A 26,075-nucleotide genomic window follows, 5' to 3' on the forward strand; every position below is an offset into this window, starting at 1 on the left:
AAACGGCGCAGTCCGAAAATTTCCATCAGAGGTCATTTCGATAAAAAGAGGGGTCCCACTTCCAAAAGCCCTTTTAAGTCAAAACCCACAAAAGGGCTCGGAAAGATATCGAAAACCTCCAGACACAAAAGAAGGGTCAATCTAGACCAAACTCGACATTCCGGAACTAACCACGCTGACGGAATTCTCATCCGAGCGCGTTTACTCAAAATGTTGACCAAAGTCAAACTTAAGCCAAAATTCAAAGGCTAAAACGCCTAATCGCACCGACTCACACTGAAAACCTCGGGAGTCATGTCGACCATGCTACTAACCTAAAATGACCCTTCCGGAGCTGATGAAATCGTCAGAATTGGATTCCGATGTCATCTTCTTGAACTTTTGATCGAAAATGATCGTTCAAGGTTCATAAGCTCCAAAACACAAAAACTCACACCAAGACCAAACGAACGACCAGGTGACCGAACTGTCAGTCCCAGCAAGTCATAAATGACTTGGGGTCGCTATAGGAACGCTCTAAACGACACACAGAAGGCAAGACACAGAAATGACCATGAGGGTCATTACAATATCCACTACTAAAAAGGACTTTCGTCCGCGAAAGAAAGGATCAAGAAGTACCTGAAGGCTCAAACAAGCCGGGAAACTGCTCTCGCATCTCCTGCTCGGTCTCCCAGGTAGCCTCCTCGACTGGACGATGCCTCCAACGGACCTTAACAACAGGAATGGCTCTCGAGCGCAATCTCCTCACATCTCTGGCTAGAATGGCAACTGGCTCCTCTACGAATGTCAAACGATCATCCAACTCGACTGCATCATACTGGAGCACATGGGACTCATCAGGAACATACCGCCGCAGCATCGAAACATGAAACACTGGGTGGATGGCTGAAAATACTGGAGGTAGGGCCAACTCATAAGCAACCTCTCCAACTGTCCGGAGTATCTCAAAAGGCCCAATGTACCTGGGGCTAAGCTTGCCCCGCCTCCCAAACCTCATCACGCCCTTCATGGGCGACACACGGAGGAATACCCGATCACCAACAGAGAATCTCAAAGGTCGACGCCTCTGATCCGCATAACTCTGGTGCCTACTCTGAGCCGTCCTGAGCCTATCCTGAATCACCCTCACCTGATCCAGGGCCTCCTGAAGCAAATCTGTACCACGCGGCCTAGGCTCTGTAGACTCAAACCAATCAACTGGAGAGCGACAACGCCTACCATATAAGGCCTCAAACGGGGCCATCTGAATACTAGAGTGGTAGCTGTTGTTGTACGCAAACTCCGCCAAAGGCAAGAACTGGTCCTACTGACCTCCAAAATCCATAACACAGGCCCGCAACATATCCTCAAGGACCTGAATAGTACGCTCTGACTGACCATCTGTCTGTGGGTGAAATGCTGTGCTAAGGTGGACACGGGTTCCCAACTCCTCCTGAAAAGCCCTCCAAAAGCTGGAAGTGAACTGTGAACCCCGATCTGAAATGATAGAAACAGGCACGCCATGAAGACGGACTACCTCCCTAATGTAGATACGAGCCAACCTCTCGGCACTGAAAGTAGTATGAACAGGAAGGAAGTGTGCTGACTTGGTCAATCGATCCACGATGACCCAAATGCTGTCAACACCTCTAGAAGTCCGAGGCAACCCCACAACGAAATCCATAGTGATACGCTCCCACTTCCACTCTGGAATGGGTAATCTCTGGAACTCGCCACCAGGCCTCAAATGCTCGGCCTTTACCTGCTGGCAGCACAAGCAACGGGAAACAAAGTCAGCAATATCTCTCCTCATGCCACTCCACCAGTAATGCTGCCTCAAATCACGATACATCTTCGCTGTGCCCGGATGGATAGAGTATCTAGACTCATGGGCCTCAGAAAGTATCAACTGTATCAAATCTCCAACTCTCGGAACACAGATGCGGCCGGCAAATTTCAACACTCCATCAGGATCTAAGGTAGCCTGTCCACCATCACCCGCTAACACTCGATCTCTAAGGGCCACCAAAGTATCATCCTCAAACTGGCAACCACAGATCCTATCAAGCAAAGAAGACTGAACTCCCATAAAGGCCAAGACGCGTCTAGAATCTGAGATATCCAACCGAACCATGCTATTAGCTAAGGACTGAATGTCCAAAGCTAAGGGTCGCTCCTCAACAGATAAGAAGGCTAGACTACCCATACTCACTGCCTTCCGGCTCAAGGCGTCCGCTACCACATTCGCCTTGCCCGGATGATAGAGAATAGAGAGGTCGTAGTCCTTCAGGAGCTCAATCCAACGACGCTGCCTCGAATTAAGGTCCCTCTGGCTCATGATGTACTGAAGACTCCTATGATCGGTATAGATCTCACATCGAACTCCATACAAGTAGTGCCTCCAAATCTTAAGCGCGAAAACTACCGCCGCCAACTCCAAGTCATGAGTGGGGTAGTTGCGCTCATGAATCTTAAGCTGCCTCGATGCATAAGCAATAACCCGGCCCTGCTGCATCAATACACAACCCAAACCAACATCGGATGCGTCACAATAAACCGTGAATCCCTCACCCTCAACTGGAAGAGTCAATATAGGAGCGGTGGTCAATAACTCCTTGAGCCTCAAAAAGCTCGCCTCACACTCCTCTGACCAAACAAAGGGAACATCAACACGAGTCAATCGAGTCAACGGGGCTGCAATAGTAGAAAAGCCCTCAACAAAGCGTCTGTAGTAGCCTGCTAGTCCGACGAAGCTCCGAATCTCAGTAACTGAGGTGGGCCTGTGCCAATCACGAATAGCCTCAATCTTCGCCGGATCAACCCTAATACCCTCCTTGGACACCACGTGCCCCAAGAAAGCTACAGACTCAAGCCAAAACTCGCACTTTGAGAACTTGGCATAAAGCCGCTGATCTCTCAAAGTCTGGAGCACTATCCTCAAATGCTGCTCATGCTCACTCCGGCTCCGCGAGTATACCAGTATGTCATCAATGAAGACGATGACAAATAAATCGAGGTATGGCCTGAACACACGTGTCATCAAATCCATGAAGGCGCAGGGGCATTAGTCAACCCAAACGACATCACCAAGAACTCATAATGGCCATAACGGGTCCTAAATGCGGTCTTAGGGATGTCCGCTGCCCTAATCCTCAGCTGATGGTACCCGGACCTCAAATCAATCTTAGAAAACACGGCGGCACCCTGAAGCTGATCAAACAAATCATCAATACGAGGCATGGGGTAACGGTTCTTCACCGTCACCTTGTTCCGCTGCCTGTAGTCAATGCACATCCTCATAGTCCCGTCCTTCTTCTTCACAAAAGAATAGGAGCACCCCAAGGCGACACACTCGGGCGGATAAACCCCTTACCTAAGAGATTCTCTAACTGAGCACTGAGCTCCCTGAGCTCTGCAGGAGCCATCCGGTAAGGCGGAATAGAAATAGGACGGGTGTCGGGCTCCAAATCTATGGCAAAATCAATGTCACGATCTGGAGGTAAGCCAGGTAGGTCTGTAGGGAACACATCTGCAAACTCTCTAACCACAGGAACTGAGTCAACTGAAGAGTCATCTCTACTCACATCTCACACATAAGCCAAATAAGCTAAACACCCAGAAGCAACCAACCGTCTAGCCCGCATAAAAGAGATGATCCCTGTCGGTATGTGACTATAAGCACCCTGCCACAACACTGGGGAAATGCCAGGCATCGCTAAGGTAACAGTCTTGGCGTAGCAATCCAAGACCGCATGGTAGGGGATAACCAGTCCATGCCCAGAATCACATCAAAATCAATCATATCTAGCAGAATAAGATCAACTCTAGTATCACAACCCTGGATAGTCACTAAGCAAGATCGCAATATCTGATCCACTACTAAGGACTCACCCACCGGGGTCGAAACATGAACTGGCTCTGCCAAAGACTCAGACCTCATACCCAATCGAGGAGCAAAATAAACAGATACATACGAGAATGTGGACCCGGGATCAAATAATACTGTAGCAGGCTGATGGCATAATAAAAGCGTACCTGTGATAACATCGTCAGATGCCTCAGTCGTCGCCCTCGCCGGGGCTGCGTAGAAATGGCCCTGAGCACCTCTGCCCGATGCATCTGATCTACCACCCAGCCTGCCTCTTCGAGCTCCCCTCTGGTACCCTGTCGGCTGTCCCGACGACCCTGGTCCTGACCACCACCTCTAGCTAGAGGGGGCACTGCTGAAACTGGTCTGGTGCAAGGGGAGCTGGTAAATCGCTCCTCGCCTCGCCGGGGGCACTCTCTGGACCAATGGTCAGGAGCACCGCAATCAAAACACCCGAAGCTGAACGCCCTGAAGTAACCCGACTGCAGTAGGAAGGGAGGGAATCTGATCCCCTCGAACTCTGGCCGTAGTAGGACCCCCTGGTGATACTGGCCTCCCTCAGAAGCAGGTAATGCCGCCTGAACAGGACGACTGGACTGACCCTGCTGGAACCTCTGGCGGGGCCTATCATAGGAGTCTCTCCCTCTAGTCTGGGACCCCTGTAGCTGCCCTGGTAGCGTGCCCTCTTATCGCTGCCCCCTTGGGCCTCGCGATGAATATGCTCCATGGATCGGGCATGGTCAACTACATCAAGAAATGAACGGCCGCAGAAACTAAATGCTCTGTGTCGACCCTCAGACGGTACCGCAACCCACGTACAAAACAACAACTCTCTCCTCCTCCGTGGGTAGGATCATGGTAGCATGTCGAGACAACTCATGGAATCTCGTCTCGTACTCTGAGACGGTCATAGGGCCCTGCTCCAATCTGGAGAACTGATCACGAAGCCTATCCCTGACGCTCCGTGGCATGAACCGGCAAGAAAGCCTCTGAGAACTCACTCCAAGATACAGGAGGCGATCCAACTGGCCTGGACTCTCGATACGAGCGCCACCACTGCCTGGCTGGCCCACGAAATTGATGAGCAGTGAAGTCGGCTCCTCTCGACTCCAAGAGGCCTAATGACTGTAGCTGCTCCTGACAAGTAGCTGGAACTCGTAGGCATCCTCCCCATCGCCCCTGAGAATATCGGCGGTGCCAACCTCTGGAATACCCCGAGCATCTTCTGCTCGCGCAGTGGCATCTCCCCGTCCTTTAAGTCTGACACGACAGTCACATGAACTGGTGGCGGCTGAACCTCTGGTGCCGCTGCGGCAGGCTGACCCTGCGGCGCTGGAGCTGGTGCTGCTAGGACTGGTGCTGGTGCTGCTGGGGCTGGTGCCTGTCGCATCTCCCAATAGCTACTAGTATCTGAGTCAGCAGAGCATGAAGATCAGGAGCTGCAGATGAAGCTGGTGCAGGTGGTGGCTGGGCTGGCCCCGGCCCCACCGGCTGTGGAGGTACATATGCTGCCTGAGGCTCCTCCTCCCTATCTCGGGCTGGTGCTACGTCCCTGCCTCGACCTGGGGTCGGCGTCTACCCCAAGCTGAGGCTCTACCTGCAGTCCCGGGTGCACCACCCCTGGCCGCGCCACCTCGCGAGCGAGCCATCCTGCGAAAGAGTGAAACAAGTGAGATTTCCAGAAACCAATAAGACACACGCTGAACGAAAGCGAAACAAAAGAGGAAATTTTCCTAAGAACATCCTGTAGCCTCCGAAGATAAGTTACGGACGTCTCCGCACCGATCCGCAGGACTCTACTAGACGTTAGCTCTGTACAAGTGAGACCGATAAACCTGGGGCTCTGATACCAACTTGTCACGACCCGATTTCTCAAGTCATGATGGCACCTACTATAACCCACCAGTAGGTAACCAACCCGTAACCCGGAACAACAAGTAATGGGTCTGAGGGTAGAAACTAAATAAGAGTAGGCAAATAACAATATAAACAGGCGGAAGCAAACCAAAAACATATATACAAATAAAGATCCCTCCCAGAACCTGGAAGTCACTAGTACATAGCTACTAACAAAATGAGTACAAGTCCTAAAAGTGGACAACAGAGACTGGACTGTCTCGAAAGGTAAAAGACAAGTCTATATATACAGATGGAGACTGAAATAGTACAAAACGTCGTGTGCTCACTCCCGTCTCCAGATCAGTCTGCTCCAAGCTCGATCAACGCTGGCTACTAGTGCCCGGACCTGCATCACGAAATAGATGCAGAGCGTAGCATGAGTACCAAAACAACAGGTACCCAGTAGGCATCATAGGCCGACTGAACTTGAAAAGTAAAGGCAATAAGAAAAGAAGGAATAACACAAATCGAAGTCAAGAACTAAAATCTAACTAACAAGGGAATGCACACGAGTGTACAAAGAAATAACTAAAGTAATCTATAAGCTAACAACACCTAACTGGGCCCCCATAAGCCCAGAAGGTACACTCGTGCGCAAGTTAAATAAAAACCCGAACGGACCCCCATAAGCCCGACGAGTACACAGAATAACTATAACTAAAGAGAATTGCATAAAAGAACCCAAGAACGAAGAACATCGAACCAAAACCTCAACCCTAATTAGTAGAATCTGACAGTACGGAGGCCGAACCTCGAACCGGATGCTCACAAGAAATACCCAAGTAACCAATCACAAGTAACAAGTATAAGAGGCCGGAACTCTAACCGGATGCTCTATATAGGTATCTGAGCAATAGAGGCCGGACCTTAAACCGGATGCTCTATATAAGTATCAGGGCAATAGAGGCCGGACCTTAAACCGGATGCTCTATAAAGGTGCCAATGTAGCTGATGAAAGAGTCCTAATCGGACCACCCTCATAAATGTCCGTGGAACGCCGTCCATACTTAGCCAATCAATGTAAGTCCTTGGAACCAAATCGAAAATCAAATTCCAATCGCAAAGTAGAACTAGTGTCGCCGACGTAACTCGTGAAGCCGTAACATCGGGGAAAATAAGAATAACTATAGTCGGAGAAAGAGTATCGCTTAACTAAGGCCCAAACTATCAGACTCAAGTCTGCTACATCAGTCTACAGGGATCTAAGCCGGCCGAGCGAGGTCGGGGCAAAACTAAGGCCTATTGGATCCGAATCATGTATTTCTAAGGCAAGCCCTAGTCAAACCTAAACTAAGGCCCAACATTCTTCAAATAAACAATAATTAAGCATGCAAGCACTCCACATATCGAGGAGGATCCGTTAATAACACAAAGCATGCTCACAGTTACCCGATAATTCCCGAAATAGGTCGAAAACATGATTTCTTAACACCTATGCAAGATTCAATGACTACCCAACCCAAATCCCAACTAATCAACATGCATTCGCATTCTCGAGCTCAATCTAAGAGAGGGAAAACCGTAGCCTACCTTAAAGCCGATCACACGCGCTCCAAAATCACTTCTTCCGAACGTCCTCGAAACGCTGCCCCGCTATCAAAAATAGTATCACAACGTTAATACGGTCGTTTAGACACCAAAATCACAACAAACGGAGACGGGTCAATTTTGGAGTCAAAACGGGAATCGTGGGACCCGCGCAAGAAATTCCAAATTAACCCCAAAAGTGGGTCCTAACCAGTTCCCCCAGCTCATTTCCCATAATGGGACACAATTCGGGGCTCGGGAACAACACAATATCAACAAGCAACTAAAACCCAAATTTTTTCAAAAGAATAGAAATGGGACAGCAGCTAATTCAGCGTTTTTACCAAAAACGGGCGATCTACAGTAAAATCTAACAACACCACAATGTTCTCCTCGAAAAACCACTCAAGATAGCCTCAAAAATCATCAAAATCGGATCTAAAATGGCTAAGAAAACAAGTCTCAAAAATTCCCAAAAACAAACTCACAAAAAGGGGTCTGGCAGCAGGTACTTTTCGAAAATTACCTCAAACGGGGACTCCAAATCACTATCCGAGATCACCAACGCGTTGTCCTCGAAAAATCTCACAACTTTTCCTTTTGGATCACCCAAATCGGTTGAGAGATGAGAGAGAGATGAGGGTGTGAAGTTTGAGAAATGTTGCTGATTTTCTGCAATAAAATTGCAGAAAATCTGCAACATTTCCAAAACTTAAAATCCCGACGGGGTGCTCCGAACTCGTTCGGAACCCCGTGCACGCAAACGAGATATGCAACCATACCAAATTCGATATTCCAGACTCAACGGCGCAGTCGAAATTTCCATCAGAGGTCATTTCGATAAAAAGAGGGTCCCACTTCCAAAAGCCCTTTTAAGTCAAAACCCACAAAAGGGCTCGGAAAGATATCGAAAACCTCCAGACACAAAAGAAGGGTCAATCTAGACCAAACTCGACATTCCGGAACTAACCACGCTGACGGAATTCTCATCCGAGCGCGTTTACTCAAAATGTTGACCAAAGTCAAACTTAAGCCAAAATTCAAAGGCTAAAACGCCTAATCGCACCGACTCACACTGAAAACCTCGGGAGTCATGTCGACCATGCTACCAACCTAAAATGACCCTTCCGGAGCTGATGAAATCGTCAGAATTGGATTCCGATGTCATCTTCTCGAACTTTTGATCGAAAATGATCGTTCAATGTTCATAAGCTCCAAAACACAAAAACTCACACCAAGACCAAACGAACGACCAGGTGACCGAACTATCAGTCCCAGCAAGTCATAAATGACTTGGGGTCGCTATAGAAACGCTCTAAACGACACACAGAAGGCAAGACACAGAAATGACCATGAGGGTCATTACAGAAAAGTACCACATAAATTGGGATGGATGGAGTATTAAATACAAGTTTGTGTGATTGATAATACTAGACTTCATTTCTTATATTTTAAGAATTTTTTACTAAAATTTATTTAGTAGGCGTTTGGGCATGATTGAGTGATATGTGGGAAAAAAATAGTAGTTGAAGTTGTAATGGTAAAATGATATGTGGATGTTAAAATTGTATTTAAACATGCATTTTGCTTCAAAACAATTATTTGTAAGTGGGAGAAAAATTAGAACATTTTTCTCATAATTGAAAAATTAAAAGCTACCCCATATGTGAATTGAAGTAGTTCCAATTAATTATAATGGGGGTAATTTTCTACTTTCATAGTAGGAACCAGAGACTTTTGATTATGACATGTAGGTAAAGAGCTATCATTAGAACCCTTTTTAGCTTGAGACACGAAGATATAAAATATAGGCATAATACACAAATCGACACTCAAATTTAGCTGACAAGTAAGTAGTCCAGCTTTAAGAGTGAACATCTCCACTACTCAACTCGTCTCCATTGCATTGAGCGTAGACTGCTACAACGGAGTCAAGCTCAACGACATGATTGTTTATGTATCCCTACCTTGTCTATTAATTACAAAAGAGGGGATTAAAAGTACAGACATTTAAGTAATATAATACATTTTCTTATTTTCAGGGTTCAAACCGAAAACCTATAATTAAGAATGAAGGAATCACACTTATATATTCCACCACATGATGATGGTACGTGCAATTTCGAAGAAGAAAGAAGTGAAAAAACTAGAAATACTACCGTAAAGAATTATCTCCATATATAACCTTGTTAATTTTAGATACAAAAACATAAAATTATATATGCAAAATTAAACAAGTTAAGCCCTACCATGTTTATTTTAGATCAAGAGGTGGCTACAAACAATTTGAATGAATCTAAGGAAAAACGAGGGTTGGGGGGAGTGCTTCAAGATGGGCAGATTTAGTTGAGGAAGAGAATCATACTCCTTCACCTAGTAGAAGTAAGTTAAGCCCTCAAGCACTTGAATTTGTGCCTACAAGTAAAACAAATCCATCTATGGCAGTCATATGTACGTCATCTAACTTGAGTGCTACAAAAGTAAACGTGGCTGATAGAGATATTCTTTATGACTTGGACAATGACATGTCTGATGGAGACAATGAGGATGATGAAGATGAAATGTTGGATATATGCTTTGATAAGGTGGCTAAGGAGGGGGATCTTTCACCTAGACAACAAAGAAGTGGAAGCACCAAATGCAAAAAGAAAGACACATAGAAGACAACATAGTTGGATGGTAAGGTGAGTGAGGATTTTGTTCCAAGGCACCTACCGATGCGACTCGCAAAGCAAAATCATATGACAGTGTCAACAACTTTATTAAGATCCAATAAATCCAAGAAGAAGTGATGAACTATCAATTATTTTTGGACAGATTTGAAGAAGAAGACAAGAGGCAAATACTTCAGATTACTTTAGACGGGCAAACTATTTGTTTTAGTTCATACATATATCAAATGAACTTTGAGGTGACTAACTCATCTTTATTCTTAGATTTTATATTCTTGCATTACTTGAGCATCTTCATTTGTAATATCACCATAAAGAGTATTATAAATTTCATGATGATCGTAGAATACCTAGTTTTCTCTAGTTCTTTTTTTCTTCATGTTTGTTAATTAGTAGAGATTTGTTGTCTCATTAGCAGGGGCGGACCTACGTGGACTCGAGGGGGTTCACTCGAACCCCCTCGTCAAAAAATTACACTATATATATAACGTCAAATTCTGATTTTATGCGTATATATATTAAAATGAACCCCCTAAAAATAAAGTAGTGCCTTGGCTTAGCTGACAAGTGGTTCAACAAATGCCCCTAGGTCACGAGTTTGATTCCCATTGACAACATTTTTTCCCTCCTTCTTTCCCTCCTTCAAATGCTTTGGAAAATGGAACTTTTTGGGCTTAGACTTTCTTCTTCTTTATCATTATTTTTTCCTTTAGTTCCATTTCTTCTTTTTAATTTGTTTTTCTTTAAATTTATTAGACACATTCTTTTTATTTTTATTTTTTATTCTTTTTATATCTATTATTTATTTTGTTTCAACGTAACTCTTTTTTCATATTCAAACTTAAATAACTCTTTTTAAAAAATGATGAATTATATTTAACTAGAAATTGATGAGATAGAAATATAATTTATTTATTTAAAAAAAAAAGGTAAATTAGATGTAATTGATTGAAGAAACTTAAATATCGTCAACATCCTTTCAAAAATATTAATTTATAGAATTCATGACATTTCTTTTATATTTTTAATTCTATTTTAGAGAGATGGAAACTAACCGTATTTGATTTATTTGTTATTTGTCTTTTTTACAAACTATGACTAACCTAGTAAATTGAACTATATGAACTAACAAAATTGACGATACTATTTATGTATCTTCTGAATATGCATTATAATTTTAGTAACTCTATTCTTACAGACTTTTAGAGAATCTTGACGATTTTCATAGTAATATGTGATTGAATGGATGCTAATTTAAACATTTTAAAAAGTAAAAATTAAAGTATAAAAAGCACAAGAAATTTTAAGAATGCTCGATGGAGCATGATAAAAGTAGAAAGAAATTATTAATACGGTATGATAAAGTAAGTTAAATTTAGCATGATAAGGTAAATATCTTTCTTCCCCGTCTTGCTCCCTTTTTCATCATTTAATTTTCACGTGTTTTAGGAGTTAACTTATGTAATACAGTCGATCCACTAAAATTCTTATGAATGTATCTTTATCCTCAATATACTAAACCTTTGTTTTTGGCATTAGTTTTGACAATGAGTATCTAATTATTGAATTTGAGTATGACAACTTTAAGTTGAATATTGAAATACTGGTTTAACTGTGTATTTCAAGTAAAATACTGGTTTCAACTTTCATAATGTTTGCTGTGACATCAAATTAAAACATTTAATCCAAAATCTTTATGAGATTCTTGTGCTTCCAAAAGATTGAAATTGCCTGCAACTGCATCTTCATTTACTACATTGAATGATCTTCTGCAATATTCAGGGCAGGCACAATATCAGCTGCAGTAGAACTCAATCAATACAAAGTGCACCTTGTCAATTGATTTTCTTGACAAATTTTAGCAAGTACAACATGTTATTCTTCCTCCGTTTGTCATGCTGTTTTTTCCTTTTCAGGGTGGCTAAATGAATATACTCGCTGTTTTTGCACCACTGGTTCACACTCAGTGTAGTCACACGGGAAAAGAGGTCAAATGGCAAGGCAAGGTCAAATACGCAGAGTATAGCTCACATCCAAACATCTGATTGGGGAACGGGGCAATGCCCCTGAAGCTCCGGTGGAAAGGGAAGGCTCACTTTGACAAAATGATCACATCTTTAGAGTAGACTTCTTAAACATGTTTAGGAAAGAATAAGTAATTATGATAACTAGTTGGAGATAGCAAGTTTTTAAACTGAAGGACTTGTAAAAGGTAGAGGTGACAGTGGAAAAGAGTTTTTAAACTAGAAGAACTCTTTGCAATCCAATGCTTAATTATGCATTGTTGGCTCGAATGTATCCACCACGAGTCAAGGGACCAAGTCCTTGACTAGGAACAACTAAGAACAAAGAAGAAGAACATATCAGAAAGTAATCAACACACGATATTTACATGGAAACCTCCTTGCTCAAAGTCACGGCCGTAGGTATTCACCAACAACGTCACTAAACACAAAGGTTTCAGATTACAAACTCTTGCAACCTGGGAATTGAATTCTTAATCCCTTTCCCCTAGCAACAACTCTATTGCAAAACTCTAGTGTAATTACTCTATTGCTCTCTTACTATACCAACTAACTCTAGTTGATATAGATTCCAACAATACACCACGGCTAACTCTAGCCAACAACTCAAATCTAAAAGATAAGGAGAAGAAACAATACCTATACAAGCTTCATAAAGAAGAGTAGATTTATAATGTTTAGCACAAGAACCAAGACCGAACAAGGAATAAAGGAACAACTTCGATAGATAAGAGCAGGTCCCTTATAGTTCAGGTCTTCATGATGTGGAAGCTGAGACAGCCCATACTTTTGAGACAACAGCAATATTTTTTACTGTTGCAAAAGTTTTGGTTTTGCTCTTTCAAGTCTTCTTATCAATGAGAGAGGGAGAAAGGGAAAAACCTTAACCTCTTCTCATTGGTAGGTCCTGCTGCTACACTGCCATACCACTTTGCCGCACTGTGCAGACACAGTACACTTTACAGTTATGCTATTTGACTTGGCGAAAATGCTTTAGAGGAGGTACCAGGTCCCTTCATCAAGTTTGTCAATCATCAAAATTGATTTTCCAACGTTATAACATTTTTCCCCTTTTTGATGATGACAAACTATGCAATCATTTCAGCAAACACTTTGAAGACAAACATGTTCCCCCTGTCACACATTCCACCTATCTTCATTTAGCAGCAGTTCCCCCTATCAGTCAGTTCCCCTTGTCTCCATTATGCACTTTTTGCACCATATGCTTCAGTGTTTTACAATATATAGTCTCATATAGGAGTAACATTTATGTAAAACCATACAACTTGACTTTATAAAGAACACAAACAACAGAATCTCTACCTTTGCAGGGTAGAGAGGTTGGCTCCAATAGATCCTCGAAGGTAATCAAAGCAGGATTGCAAGCAAAATATGACAGAAAAAATATCAAGATAGAAAAGAAAGCAAATGAAGCAACAGAAGAACAATTTGAGTTTGAAATTTCCAACAAAGGTATACTAATAAAGAGGACAATTTGACACTGAAATTTCCAACAGAACAATCAGATATAGCACATTCAACATAGACTTTGGCCCTAGAAAAGTCATATTAGTCTAGATATAGCAGTAAGCACCTGAGATAGTATATAAAAACAGGCAGAGGAGGCAATATTTTTGAAAGCCCTCCAAAAGAATCCGAACAGATAGTGCTGATGATCAAACTGGCTTCTGAATCTGAGATGCATCACATTCGAGAAAAAAACTAGGGCACCAGTTACGAAAACCAACAAAATCCAAGCTTTTCTTGCCATGATTTTTTTAAATAAGGAAGCAAAGCAAATAATAACAATAGAACCAAGTATAAAGATTCCATCTTTATCCCCTTGATATATTGATTGAATGAAAAGGAGTAGATTCCCTAACACCACTGAACTCTGAGAAATGGTTGCCTGCATCAGAAAAGACAGTCAAAATTCTAATTAGTTAGAGCTAGATTGAGCAAATAAAGACGCTTCTCTTACCCATGGAATTAAATCAATTTATCGGATAACCGAAACCCCTAATATTTAATTTGCTGCAAATCATAAGACTAAAATTTTCCATGTTACCTTGTTCTTTGGTTTGGAACTGGTGACTCTGTTGTTCTTACGTTGTCGGCGGAGTCTCTGAAGGAATCGATGGAGTTTTGATTTGAAAGATTTAGGTTTCTGGGGATTCGGAGAGATGAATGTTTGAGAATTGAGATGGATGAAGAATCTGCAGTACTTGAATTTGAGAGAGAATGGGAAACACTTGGAATTGGGTAAGAAATTGGAAGCTACCAATTTGAAATTGAAGTTCTTGGCCTTGGCATGAACATTCAGTTTCCATGAATGGTGTTGCTGTTGCCCTGCTTCCATTCTCAGGGAACTTGGTTTACTAGCCGTTACAACAATTTTAAATCCATTCCCATTTGTTTGATTAATTGTGCTTTAGTTATTTTATTAACGAGATGAGATGTGATCTAGGATTTGAATTTTATGTGTATTAATATTCAATACTAATCATTAATATTTCCTTTCATAAAAAATACAATTGATATTTTAGTTTCTAAGAATTTTACAAAATCAAAATAGTGTTTAATTTCTTTTTCCAAATTTACCCTTGACATATTTCAAATACATTGTACAAATTTAATAATGAGTATGTCAATCTAAAGAGAGAAAGTAATAATTAAATGTATTTTGGTCAAAACTCTTCTTTGATTTTAAGAGTGAGTTAATCAATTATTTGGACCAACGGAAAATTATATTAAAAAGAAAAAATTACACAAAATATTTTATTGAGTCAAAATAAAAATTACCTAAAATAATCTAATTATTATTTATTATTAAAAAAATAGACACTCGATCTTCGTTCATCCCTCACTCTTTTCCGACAAGCAAAGGGTTTGTCTGGCTTTCTAAAAGATAAAAAAAAGAATATTTTTAATTTTTAATTTGCAATCACAGAAAGTCATAAACCATGTCAGGATAGGATTAGGACTCGACTAATCAATTTCCTAATTAGGGAGTAATCGATTAAGTTAATTCTAGTTAAATCCATATCCTACTCAAATATTACTAATTAAGACCATTATATATATTACGTACCTACAAGACACATATTTCTAATTGACAAAAGCAAATTGAGTTTATACGGCGATGGCAAATTTATTTGAAGAACTTGATAATTTCACCATGTGGTATAATTTAAAGAAGTGTAGATGTGAGTCTTGTCAACAATGGTTCTATTCACAACTACGTCAACATATATCCAATTTACAACAACTTCAACGTCAATACGATTCCTATTCCTATTCCAATTCGTGTAGAATTTTGAAGAATTCCCCAAACTTGTTATCTTTTCTTGAAGTCGACAACTCCTTCTTTTTTCCCTGGAATCGGAATGGGAATTCGAAGCAATCCATGAGCTTCGAATATGGTAGTTCTTTTTTTGAAAACTTCGACAGCTTCAAATCAAATATGTTCTAGATAAATAGTTCACTCGTTAATTTTTCTTCTTTAGACATGGTTGTTTGGAGAAATCGTTGTATTAATTTGGTTCTGTTATTTTTCATAATATATAGCTAATTGTAATCATCCATGTCGTATACAATTGCATTAATAGTAATAGAAAGTTTTGTGTAGACAGGATCGTCTTAACCACTAGGCCACAAAAGTCATCACTTGAGGCCCATATATTTTGGGACCCCCATTATATAAAAAAGTACTTATACATATTATTAAAAAAATTATATTAATTTTTTGGAAAAAAAACGTGTAAGAGATTTTATAATTTTTCTTGAAAAATTGTTATCGTTGATATTCTTAAGTATATGTAAATTGTTTTAATTATTATTAAAATTTATTCAATTTTAATATGTCAACTAGAAAACATGATTCCGATTTTGCAAAAAGAGAGAAAACTTGAAGAATTAAATAAATCTTAAAAAAGAGCCATTGATAGATATTTAACAAATAATAAATATTTCGAATAAAAAAATATTGGAGGATGTTCTTCAAATGAAAAAGTCACCAATAGAATTGATATCCAAGAATAAAATCTAGAAGAAGTTGGTGAAAATGTGACATTGTTCCAGATATCAAGAACTCCTAAATAATTTAAATAGTTGCATCCCTAAAAATATATATGATCCAAGTCAATGGAATAATGTAGATAAAAAATTGAGAGATCTATTAGTAGAAAAGGGACCATTTAGAATGACTGATATAAATTTTTCACAAGATAAATACGTATGATATTTTTCTACAACACACTATATTCAAAAAATTGGTACACGGAGAAAAGCATGAAAGAAAATGATTAATCTACTTTAAAGATTTGGATAAAAAAAATTTTGTTTTTGTCGTAAATTATTTAGCACAACTTCTATTATTTGTAATAGTAAACTTGTTAGTGAAGGTAGTAATGAGTGGAGAAATCTTAGTGTTAAGCTCAAAGTCCATGAAGTAAAGAATGAACATATTATTAATAATATGAGCTCGTGTATTGATTTAGAAATGAGATTGCATTAAAAAACAATTGATAAAGTTGTGCAGAACAAATTGATAGAGATAAAGTGCAATGGAAAAATGTATTGTCAAGAATTATTGACGTGATCAAAATTTTTTGGAAAAATAATTTAACATTTAGGGGAACAAATGGAAAGATCTATCAAGAAAGTAACGGTAATTTTTAAAGCCTAATTGAAATGATTAATAAATTTGATCCAGCTATGCAAAAACATATTTGAAGAATAAACATGACGAAATTCATAATCATTACCTTGGACATAATATACAAAGTGAATTATTAAACTTATTGGCAAGTGAAGTCAAGAATAAAATTATTAAAGAGATTAAAGAAACAAAATATTTCTCAAAATATTAGGGCCTCTCTTTTAAGGTTTGACTTTAGTCCTCCAATCTTGTTGAGTCGGCCCTGTGTAGACTCACTATTAATTAGAGCTTTTAAATTCTTGAAAAAAGGCAATACCCTAATAAGGAGTAATGCAAATTCAAATTAATAATTTCCAAATAGCATATATGGTTAATAAAACATAATATGTAACTCATGACCAAAATAAATGACGTGTATTCACGGTTCATCATATCAATTTAGTTTGACATAGCTATATGGGATAGAAATATATGTATCACACCAATTGATCGATTATATATTTATAAGATTAATATGCATATTCATATTGCAAACACGAGGGAGGATCAAAAGTACACAAATATTATAATGAGGACTTTGAGTTTTAAATAAAAAATAAAGAACTATTTTAGGTTTTTTTCTCTAATATTATCAAATCACCTTTGATTTGCAAATAATTTCAAGAAATTATTTATTTGAGAAAATTTCAGAAATAGAAAACATAATAAACATAATAAGGCTCTATATCTATAGTTTCGATAATTGCGCCCCATAGCTATTGTTCTGTTTTCTATGGAAGCTGTGGTTTGTATATTTCGCTTATCCGTTTGTGTAATTCGTTTGTGAATATACAAATAGGGTAAGTGTATACAAATTCTATATTTATACATTTAGGAATTTATTGTGAATTTTTCATAAATCGTATACAAATAGATAGGGTAAACATATACAAATTATGAATTTATACCATCAGAAACCGAATTATACAAAATTTTAATTTATACAATTAGGCGAATCATACAATTTATGCGAATTATATAAATTAAACAAATAGCAAGACTTGGAGAAACTATAGCTGTGAATGATAAAAAAATTTAAATAGTGGCTATAACATTAATTATCGTTTAATGGTTTGCTGCACAATTTTCACTTATTTATTTTGGACCACCTTAGGCGAAAAATCCACTTTAATTACAGTTGTACACCTTTCATCTTTATGGATAAACGAACGAACCCGCTCGTTACACCTCCATACATGGACTGAAGCAAACCTCCTGCCTCTGCAAATTTTTACCCCCAAAAACTCCAACATCTATGGAGGCTCTCAAAATGTCACTTGTGCAAAACCAAATTCATCCCTTACATTTCAAACCTTATCCCCTTATCCACAATTCTCGAATTCTTGGTGTTTACAGCAACAAAGGCCGTACTTTTTCTTTTACTCTTACATGTAAGCTCAATACAGTAAAAGGGAACAAACCCAGCAAGGAAAAGAGCCGGATTTCAGTTCCAGGTTCTGATGGTGTGGCGCCACCAGTTGTTGAATCGGAAGAAGGGTCTGTAGGAAATGGTGGAAGGAAGGTGGAGGAGACGAAGAATGGTGTTGTTGGTTTTGGACTTTTGACGAAATTGCCAAGAAAAGTTTTGGGGATTTTGTCCAATTTGCCTTTAGCTATTGCTGAGATGTTTTCTGTTGCTGCCTTAATGGCCTTAGGTAAATTTCAGCTGAAATGTTTCTTTATGTCACTTTACAGATAACTCTGAGATTTAGAGAAATACTAATTTGTCTTAAAAAATAACTTATTTACCAAAATTATTTGTCTTAAAAAATAACTTATTTACCAAAATTGAATGAAATGCGCTCGAATAAAGCAAAACAGGTGTGGAGGATTATATATTGCGAATCCCAGCTAGTTTGGAATTGAGGCGTAATTGATTGAGAACGTTGTGTAATTCGTGCATATGTGCGATATACATATTATGGTAGAGGCACAAATGATTATGATGCTACTGGTGTTGATTCTGTAGAAAATTTATCCAACTGCATTCTTATGGTTGATGGATATGTATAATCATTTGTGTGGTTCCTATGTATAAACTTTCGTCATAGTTAAGTTTTCTCGATATTTCTTGATTTTTGGTTTGCACTTTTTAGACATAATGATTTGGGCGGTAGCTGTTGCAGTGATGCTGTAGACCTGCAGTATAGGTACATTCATGTTATGAATTAACAGCTTTCAATTTGGAGATTCCACAAAAGATATCATGTTCTTGTGAGATTCCAAGTCCATTTTACTTTCCATATAAAGAAAAAACATTCCAACTCCACCTTCCATCTTTGCATGACTATGAGCTTTTTCCTCGGGAAACTAGCATGACACCAGAGAATTAAGTCTGTGTTAACGTATGGTGAAGTTATTGTTCAATATGTGTTCTTATTCAAATGTTAAATTTGACTATAAACTATTCTTTCCATCTTAAATCTACCATCCTGATCACTTCTTCTTACTATTTGTTCAGCTCAATATGAGTATTTTGCGGTAACTTGGTTTTATTTCTATTTGTTCCTCTGAAGGAACTTTCATTGACCAAGGCGAGGCTCCAGATTACTACTTCCAAAAGTTTCCTGAAGATCATCCTCCCTTGGGGTTTTTCTCCTGGAGATGGGTTCTCACCCTTGGCTTTGATCATATGTTCTCATCACCAGTTTTCCTGGGGACATTGGCTCTTCTAGGAGCATCCTTGATGGCTTGCACATACACAACGCAGATTCCTCTTGTGAAGGTAGCAAGAAGGTCTGCTTTTCAGTCCACCTAGATGTTATTTTCTTTTTCTTCTTGGATTCTCTAAGCTAAACTAGGGTTAAAAGAAATTGACCGAATCTGCAGATGGTCTTTCTTACAATCAGCAGAGACAATTCGTAAGCAAGAATATGCAGATACTTTGCCTAGGGCATCAGTTAAAGACTTGGGTGTTATACTGATGGGAGATGGATATGAGGTATAAATATAACATTTCTCCTAGTTTTCTTCATGATTTGTTTCCTTTCTTGGTTTAGCTTTGAATCGTCCAGATTTAAGGGTCTGTCGTAGGAATGAGACTCTAGATATTTATTTCTACCCACTGAGAGATGAGATTTTTCTCAAAATCTTACTGGTATGCATTGCCCTAAAGACAGAGTACATTTGCTTTTTTTTTTCTTCCTGTTAGTCCTACTATTTTTAATTTTTTTTCATGTTATCCCATAAACAGAATGGAGAATGTACGATTTTGATTTGCTCCAACATGAAACTGTAGTGATATTCTTAATCATTTATCTGCTCGACTCACTTATCTTGTCCTTGAATGCCTTTGTTCACAAATATCTTTTAGTTTCTTACTTTCTTCAAAAATATGACTTTTTGGATTAACCTTTAACAATCTCTGTATCTTCAGGTATTCTCAAAAGGGCCAGCTCTGTATGCATTTAAAGGGTTGGCAGGCAGATTTGCTCCAATTGGTGTACATATATCCCTGCTGCTTATAATGTCTGGAGGAACTCTTAGTGCAGTTGGAAGCTTTAGAGGGGCTGTGACTGTTCCACAAGGTTTAAATTTTGTTGCTGGAGATGTACTTGCACCATCTGGATTTCTATCCACTCCTTCTGATGCTTTCAGTACGGAGATTCACGTCAATCGATTCTCCATGGACTACTATGACAGTGGAGAGGTACGCATAATCAGTTCCTTTCTTATTTGGTTAGGAGGTACGCAAATCAGATTATGAAAGACAAATGTGTTTCCCTTACTACAAATTGCTGAGGACTCCCTTCTTCTCCCCTCGTTTTAATGTGTTGTAGGTCTCGCAGTTCCATACTGATCTTTCACTATTTGACCTTAATGGAAAGGAAGTAATGAGGAAGACTATAAGTGTCAATGATCCCTTAAGGTATGGGGGAATCACTATATACCAGACAGATTGGAGCATCTCTGCATTGCAAGTACTGAAGGATGATGAAGGTCCGTTTAATTTGGCTATGGCACCACTGCAACTGAACGGTGGGGACAAGAAGCTGTTTGGTACATTCCTACCAGTAGCGGATGATAATTCACCCAATGTTAAGGGAATGTATGTTCTTTAACTACTACACTATCTAGATAATTGCTGGACTCATCGACGTTTCTAGGCTATTGTGTAGTAGGTGCACCTGTTTATCAAACTACAGGAATGTGGTTTTTAGTGTTTTTCAAAATTCAGGAGAAGAACATAGTGATGAATCTAAGGGCCAGAAAGTTAAAAATATCATACGTTTGTTTGTTAATCTCTATAGAAGCATAAGCTTTCGATGTCAGGTCCAAATCTTGATGGCCTACTGGAATAACAAAATTTTGAGAGTAGATAGAAATCTTCAACTTGCTGACTAGCTTATTTCTTTAGTGTTCTCCATTATGTCAACTCCTCTGATTCTCTTTTTTGTCCTTGTATCGGCACAACATCCAGATCGATGCTTGCACGTGATTTGCAGTCGGTTATTCTTTATGATAAAGAAGGGAAATTTGCTGGAGTCAGACGGCCTAATTCAAATCTTCCAATTGAGATTGATGGAATAAAAATTGTTATTGCAGATGCAATTGGGAGTAGTGGCCTTGACTTAAAGGTAAGTGCGATGAATCCTCATTCAGCAACAATTATTTCATATTTTGCTTGCGTTTTCCCTTATTCGTGAATCGTGAACCATGATTTGAAGCAGACTGATCCAGGAGTACCTATTGTATATGCTGGTTTTGGTGCTCTCATGCTTACAACTTGCATTAGTTATTTATCTCATACACAGGTAAATATTCTTGCCAAACCATGAACTTTGAGCTACCAAATTTTGGAAATCTCATTGTTTTTATGTGTATTGTAACTTTTTCGAAAGCTATGGGCCTTACAAGATGGAACATCAGTGGTTGTTGGGGGTAAGACTAACCGGGCCAAGGGAGAGTTTCCTGACACAATGAATCGCCTGCTCGATCAAGTCCCAGAATTAGTTGAATCATCTTCTCCCGAAGAACCTAATATTCTGAGTGGCTTGTAAGTTGAAGTTGGTACAAAGGGAACTTGATGTGTAATTAGCTGATATGGTACAACTAGGCGTTCGTTCAAAATGAGATATCAGAAATGCAGATATCAAACCATTGATACAGATTCTTGACCCATGTAAAGTAGTCCTTTGCTTTTGTTGGGGGTATTTTCACAGATGTATAGATAAGTTTGTATTTCCTCAAAATTTTCTGTTGGGATATAAAAAAGGAGCTGTATATGATAGAATGATTTTTTTTTTAAAAAACTTTAAATACAGAAACGTCAATTGTCTATTTCTTGACATTTATACTCGATTATATTTTGAGCCCATTTAAAACTGCTTATAAGCCCAACCCAAGTGAGCTCGTTGATCCTTGAAACTTGTCCCTCGGTTTATTAGTGAACCATCTCTCTAGGGATTGTGAAAGGTTCTATTAGAAATATTTTTGTTATTGCTTCGACTCATATTCCCAAAAGGTGGATCCCGCTTCGTTAATGCAAGTCAATTGGGCTGCAGAAGCAGCTGTGTCTATTTCGTTAAGCGCGCTACTAATACTTGGTGGTTTTACGACATGGGAAATGCTACTATTTCATCCTGTTTTGAAGATTATGTTTCTCAAACAATAAGTCCAGTATGGGAACAGCCAATAGTTGAAAACAATTTTTTTTTTTTTTATCATCATCATATATACTATATAAAAAAGTTGGATTGCAAATATACCCTTACCCCAAAATAATAAATCTTTTTTTGTTAACTGAATATTTTTGTTATATAAACCAAATTCATCTAATTGTATCTTGATGACATTCTTCGTTAATCGATGAATAATGCATTAAAAGTAATTTTGATTTTATATATCCTAATTAACTACCTCATCATTTAATAAGCGGAAACAAAATGGCATGCCAACTAATTATGGCAAAAGATGTCCAACAGTCTACTCTTTAATTTCATTCGGATAATAGCCAAATCATGATATCATACATTTTAATAAATTTATGAAGCTACTAATATTATTTTGGTTATGTACTATGTATATTGACATTAAAAAAATATTTATTACTTATAGCATTAAGTGGGTAAACATACATTCTTGCAATATATTGAGGGATTTGTAATCTCTTATTTATTTTGTCATTGATGATAAGTTAATTATATAGAAAGTTATTTTAAACTCTATATAATAAGAAAATATGTGATTGGAAGACTCAGAGTCTTTTTTCTTCTCCATTATTTTTAAAACTGCCTTCAAGGACTTCATTTGCTTTGACCCTCTCTATTTATTTAAGCTTATGTCCAAGTAATATTTTAGTTGTTTGCTTATATTCTTTGTATCAATGATATATTATATAGTATATTTTTCTAATGCTTATATTTTCTTGCAGGGAATAATTGTTTGACTTTTCGGTATTATTTTTTTCTTTATTCCTTTGTAATGGAGTAAAAACACCTCTTAATAAGCAATATAGACTATTGTCTTGCATCTTATTTCGATATTTGAAATGATGTTTTGGGTACTCCTTATAGGCTACTCTGTAGTATTTGACTAATAATCTAAAGATATCAAATTTATGAACTAAATAGTTATTTGTTATCAAAGAGAAGATATAGAAACAAAAAGGTGTCCACTGCAATGATATCATGTTTGTATTTATGATTGATGTGGTTATGATGTTTTGACACTTAAAGCTCAAGTATGTATTTCTAATATGCATTAATGAATTTCTATTTCTCATAAGAATGTGCACATTGTTGTTTTGAAATATTATAAGATAAGCCTCAATGAGACATAATAATAAACTATAATTTTAAATATTTAATTAATTATGTACTTGTTATGCTAAGTTGCTAACATCGTAGTATATGAAAAGAAATATATAGCAGAAAATTATGTATAACTGTCGTAACTCACATTAGTGTTTAATTTGTCATATCATGGTATATATGATGGTCATTATAGAAGAGTTGCGTTTTATCCACAATAAATGCATATATCAATAAATATTAGTGTTATGTGGTCTTTGAGACAAGTGGGAGAATGTTAAACTTTCTATTATTTTAGGGTTAATTACTTGAGTGGATCCATTTTAAAAAATAATTACATATTTTAAATGTACTCTTTAATTATTACCATTTATAACAATATATAACAATACAATGTATTTTATTAAATTGTGTTTCTCTCGCTCTTTTTTTCTCTCTCTCGCACTCTTTCTTCCTTTCTTTCTCTCTACAAACTTTTTTATGAGCTCTTTTTCGATCTCTCCAATCCTTGGCTGATCAATGATGTAGCAAACGAAAGAACATTTTATTATCTGTAAATTGAATAAAATTTGTATCAATAATGAATTAAACAAGTAATCCAATCGTAACAAATAAACCAATAAACTGAAAATGAATTAAACTTGTATTAAAAGTGTATTACACAAATATTAAAGTTGAATTAGAAGAGAAAATTAAGCATGAATAAAAAAACGTAACTAATGAAAGTATTATACAATTAAATTTGCATTAAAAATGTATTATACAAAATTAAAATTGAATTAGAAGAGAGAATTAAGAATGAATGAAAAGTGTAAGTAACGAAAGACAAGACAATAACCTATAGATTGAATTAAACTTGTATTATTCATGAATAAAACAAGTATTTTATGTGTCTTGTAAATTATTTTTGGTTTGTGTCACTAAGAACATAAGTGATGTTTGCAATATGTATTAAAAATGTATTATAAAGGTATTATAAGTGTGTCACCTAAATTATTTTAGTTGATAACATTAAAAGGGGAGTGAAATTCGCAATATGTATTTTAAATGTATTGTTCATGATTTTAATACAATTTTAATACAATTATGAAACATATCTAATACAAACGAAAGAGCAGTCAATGATTCGTAGACTAAATAAAACTTGTATCAATAATTAATTAGACAAGTAATTTAATCATAAGAAATGAAGAAACATAATAAAGCCAAATGAATTAAACTTGAATTAAAAAGTATTACACACATATTAAAGTTGAATTAAATATGAATGGAAACTAATCACAAATTCATAAAATTCAAATAATGAATTCAAAATTTGAAGTTTTATAATAACCATCAATGGTGAACTTTTGCTGTTTTAATTTTAGATATTTGAAATTTCTGCTTGAAAACTTAATTTTGTACAAATTTTCGATCTTTCTGTTCTTTTTATCATCGTATTTTTGGGTGAAAATTGCAAATTATGGGTAAAAACTGATTAGAGTTCTTTAGATGGAAATTTGAAAGAAGAAGAAGAAGAATAAAAAGAAGAAGAAGGGGAGGAAGATATAGAATGACACAAAAAGAGACGAAGAAGAAAAATAAAAAGAAGCAGAGGAAGAAGAGAAAAAAAAGGGCAGAGAAAGAGGCAAAGCGAATATAGACCGTACAATTTTTTAATTTCAAAAAATTATTATATTTAGTTAGAAAAATTATATTGCTATAGATGGTAAATATTTTTTTAATATAGCATATTTATGTGATTTACCCATTAATTTATGTGTGACTGAATTAATATAAAGCCCATAACTAATATTTAATGAAGAACAAATCTCGTCCGTTAGATCGGTTACTTGATGGACGTACATGATTAAGTCTCAACCTCTATAAATTGTTCCTCCCTTCATCCATTAGGGTTATCACATAATATATACACAATCTCATCGCTAGCGGCGCCGCTAGTAGCGTAAGGTTAGGTCATGGAAGTAGAAATCGATTTCTAATTAAACGCTTCCACTCATCTATGTATGATAATGCTTATGCTTCAGGTATGTTCTCTGCAACCTATTCTAGTAAGATTTTCATGTTTAAGATCTTGATATGCATTAAATTTATGTGATAGCATGAACGTGTGTGCTCTGTACAACGTATTCTAGTAATATTACCATGTTTAAGATCGTGATATGCATTGCATTTATGTGATAGCATGAACATGTGTGCTTAAAGTTTATGTTTACATCAACATCTTTGATATACATATAAATAAAATTAACCTTATATAGAAAAATGTAATTTTTCGTTGATTTGATTAAGGCATCGTTTATTTTTATTAAGATTAAGAGGTATGAATTTAAATGTACATCTGAATATTAAGATGTACATTAATATTTAGAGGTTTGAATCGAATATACATCTAATTAATATTAAGATGTTGCATTAAGATCTGAATATTAAATAGTTAATATTGTTTATTTTCTCAATATTGGAATGTATATAATTTATTTTTATTAAAAATTAATAAATAAAGTTTAAAAAATACTAACTTTAATTAAGATTATATTCTTTTTGTAACAATTGGTGGTGGTGATGATTAGCGATGGTGATTGTGTATGTCAATTTTGGATGGTGTTAAGTGATGATGATTGTTGTGGATAGTATCTTATGGTATAATGG

General features: G+C 37.3%; 2 protein-coding genes across 2 annotated transcripts; one reads left to right on the forward strand and one right to left on the reverse strand.

The window, feature by feature from the left end:
- Positions 1-13,338: 13,338 nt before the first annotated feature.
- On the reverse strand, positions 13,339-14,352 carry LOC125813076 (uncharacterized). The gene is made up of 2 exons (XM_049492566.1): positions 14,041-14,352; positions 13,339-13,881 (listed from the first exon to the last, which is right to left on the reverse strand). The coding sequence occupies exons 1-2, from the start codon at positions 14,329-14,331 to the stop codon at positions 13,537-13,539; spliced, it is 636 nt and encodes a 211-aa protein (XP_049348523.1). The 5' UTR covers positions 14,332-14,352; the 3' UTR covers positions 13,339-13,536.
- Positions 14,353-17,828: 3,476 nt separating this feature from the next.
- LOC125813075 (cytochrome c biogenesis protein CCS1, chloroplastic) lies at positions 17,829-21,948 on the forward strand. Its single transcript, XM_049492564.1, has 8 exons — positions 17,829-18,326; positions 19,188-19,407; positions 19,501-19,612; positions 20,048-20,320; positions 20,451-20,719; positions 21,092-21,248; positions 21,342-21,425; positions 21,513-21,948. Exons 1-8 carry the CDS (start codon positions 17,927-17,929, stop codon positions 21,669-21,671), a joined length of 1,674 nt encoding a protein of 557 aa, XP_049348521.1. The 5' UTR covers positions 17,829-17,926; the 3' UTR covers positions 21,672-21,948.
- Positions 21,949-26,075: the final 4,127 nt, after the last annotated feature.

The sequence above is a fragment of the Solanum verrucosum genome, unplaced genomic scaffold (assembly GCF_900185275.1).
Source record: "Solanum verrucosum unplaced genomic scaffold, falcon-dt-bn FXZP01000995.1, whole genome shotgun sequence".
Classification (NCBI taxonomy): Eukaryota; Viridiplantae; Streptophyta; class Magnoliopsida; order Solanales; family Solanaceae; genus Solanum; species Solanum verrucosum.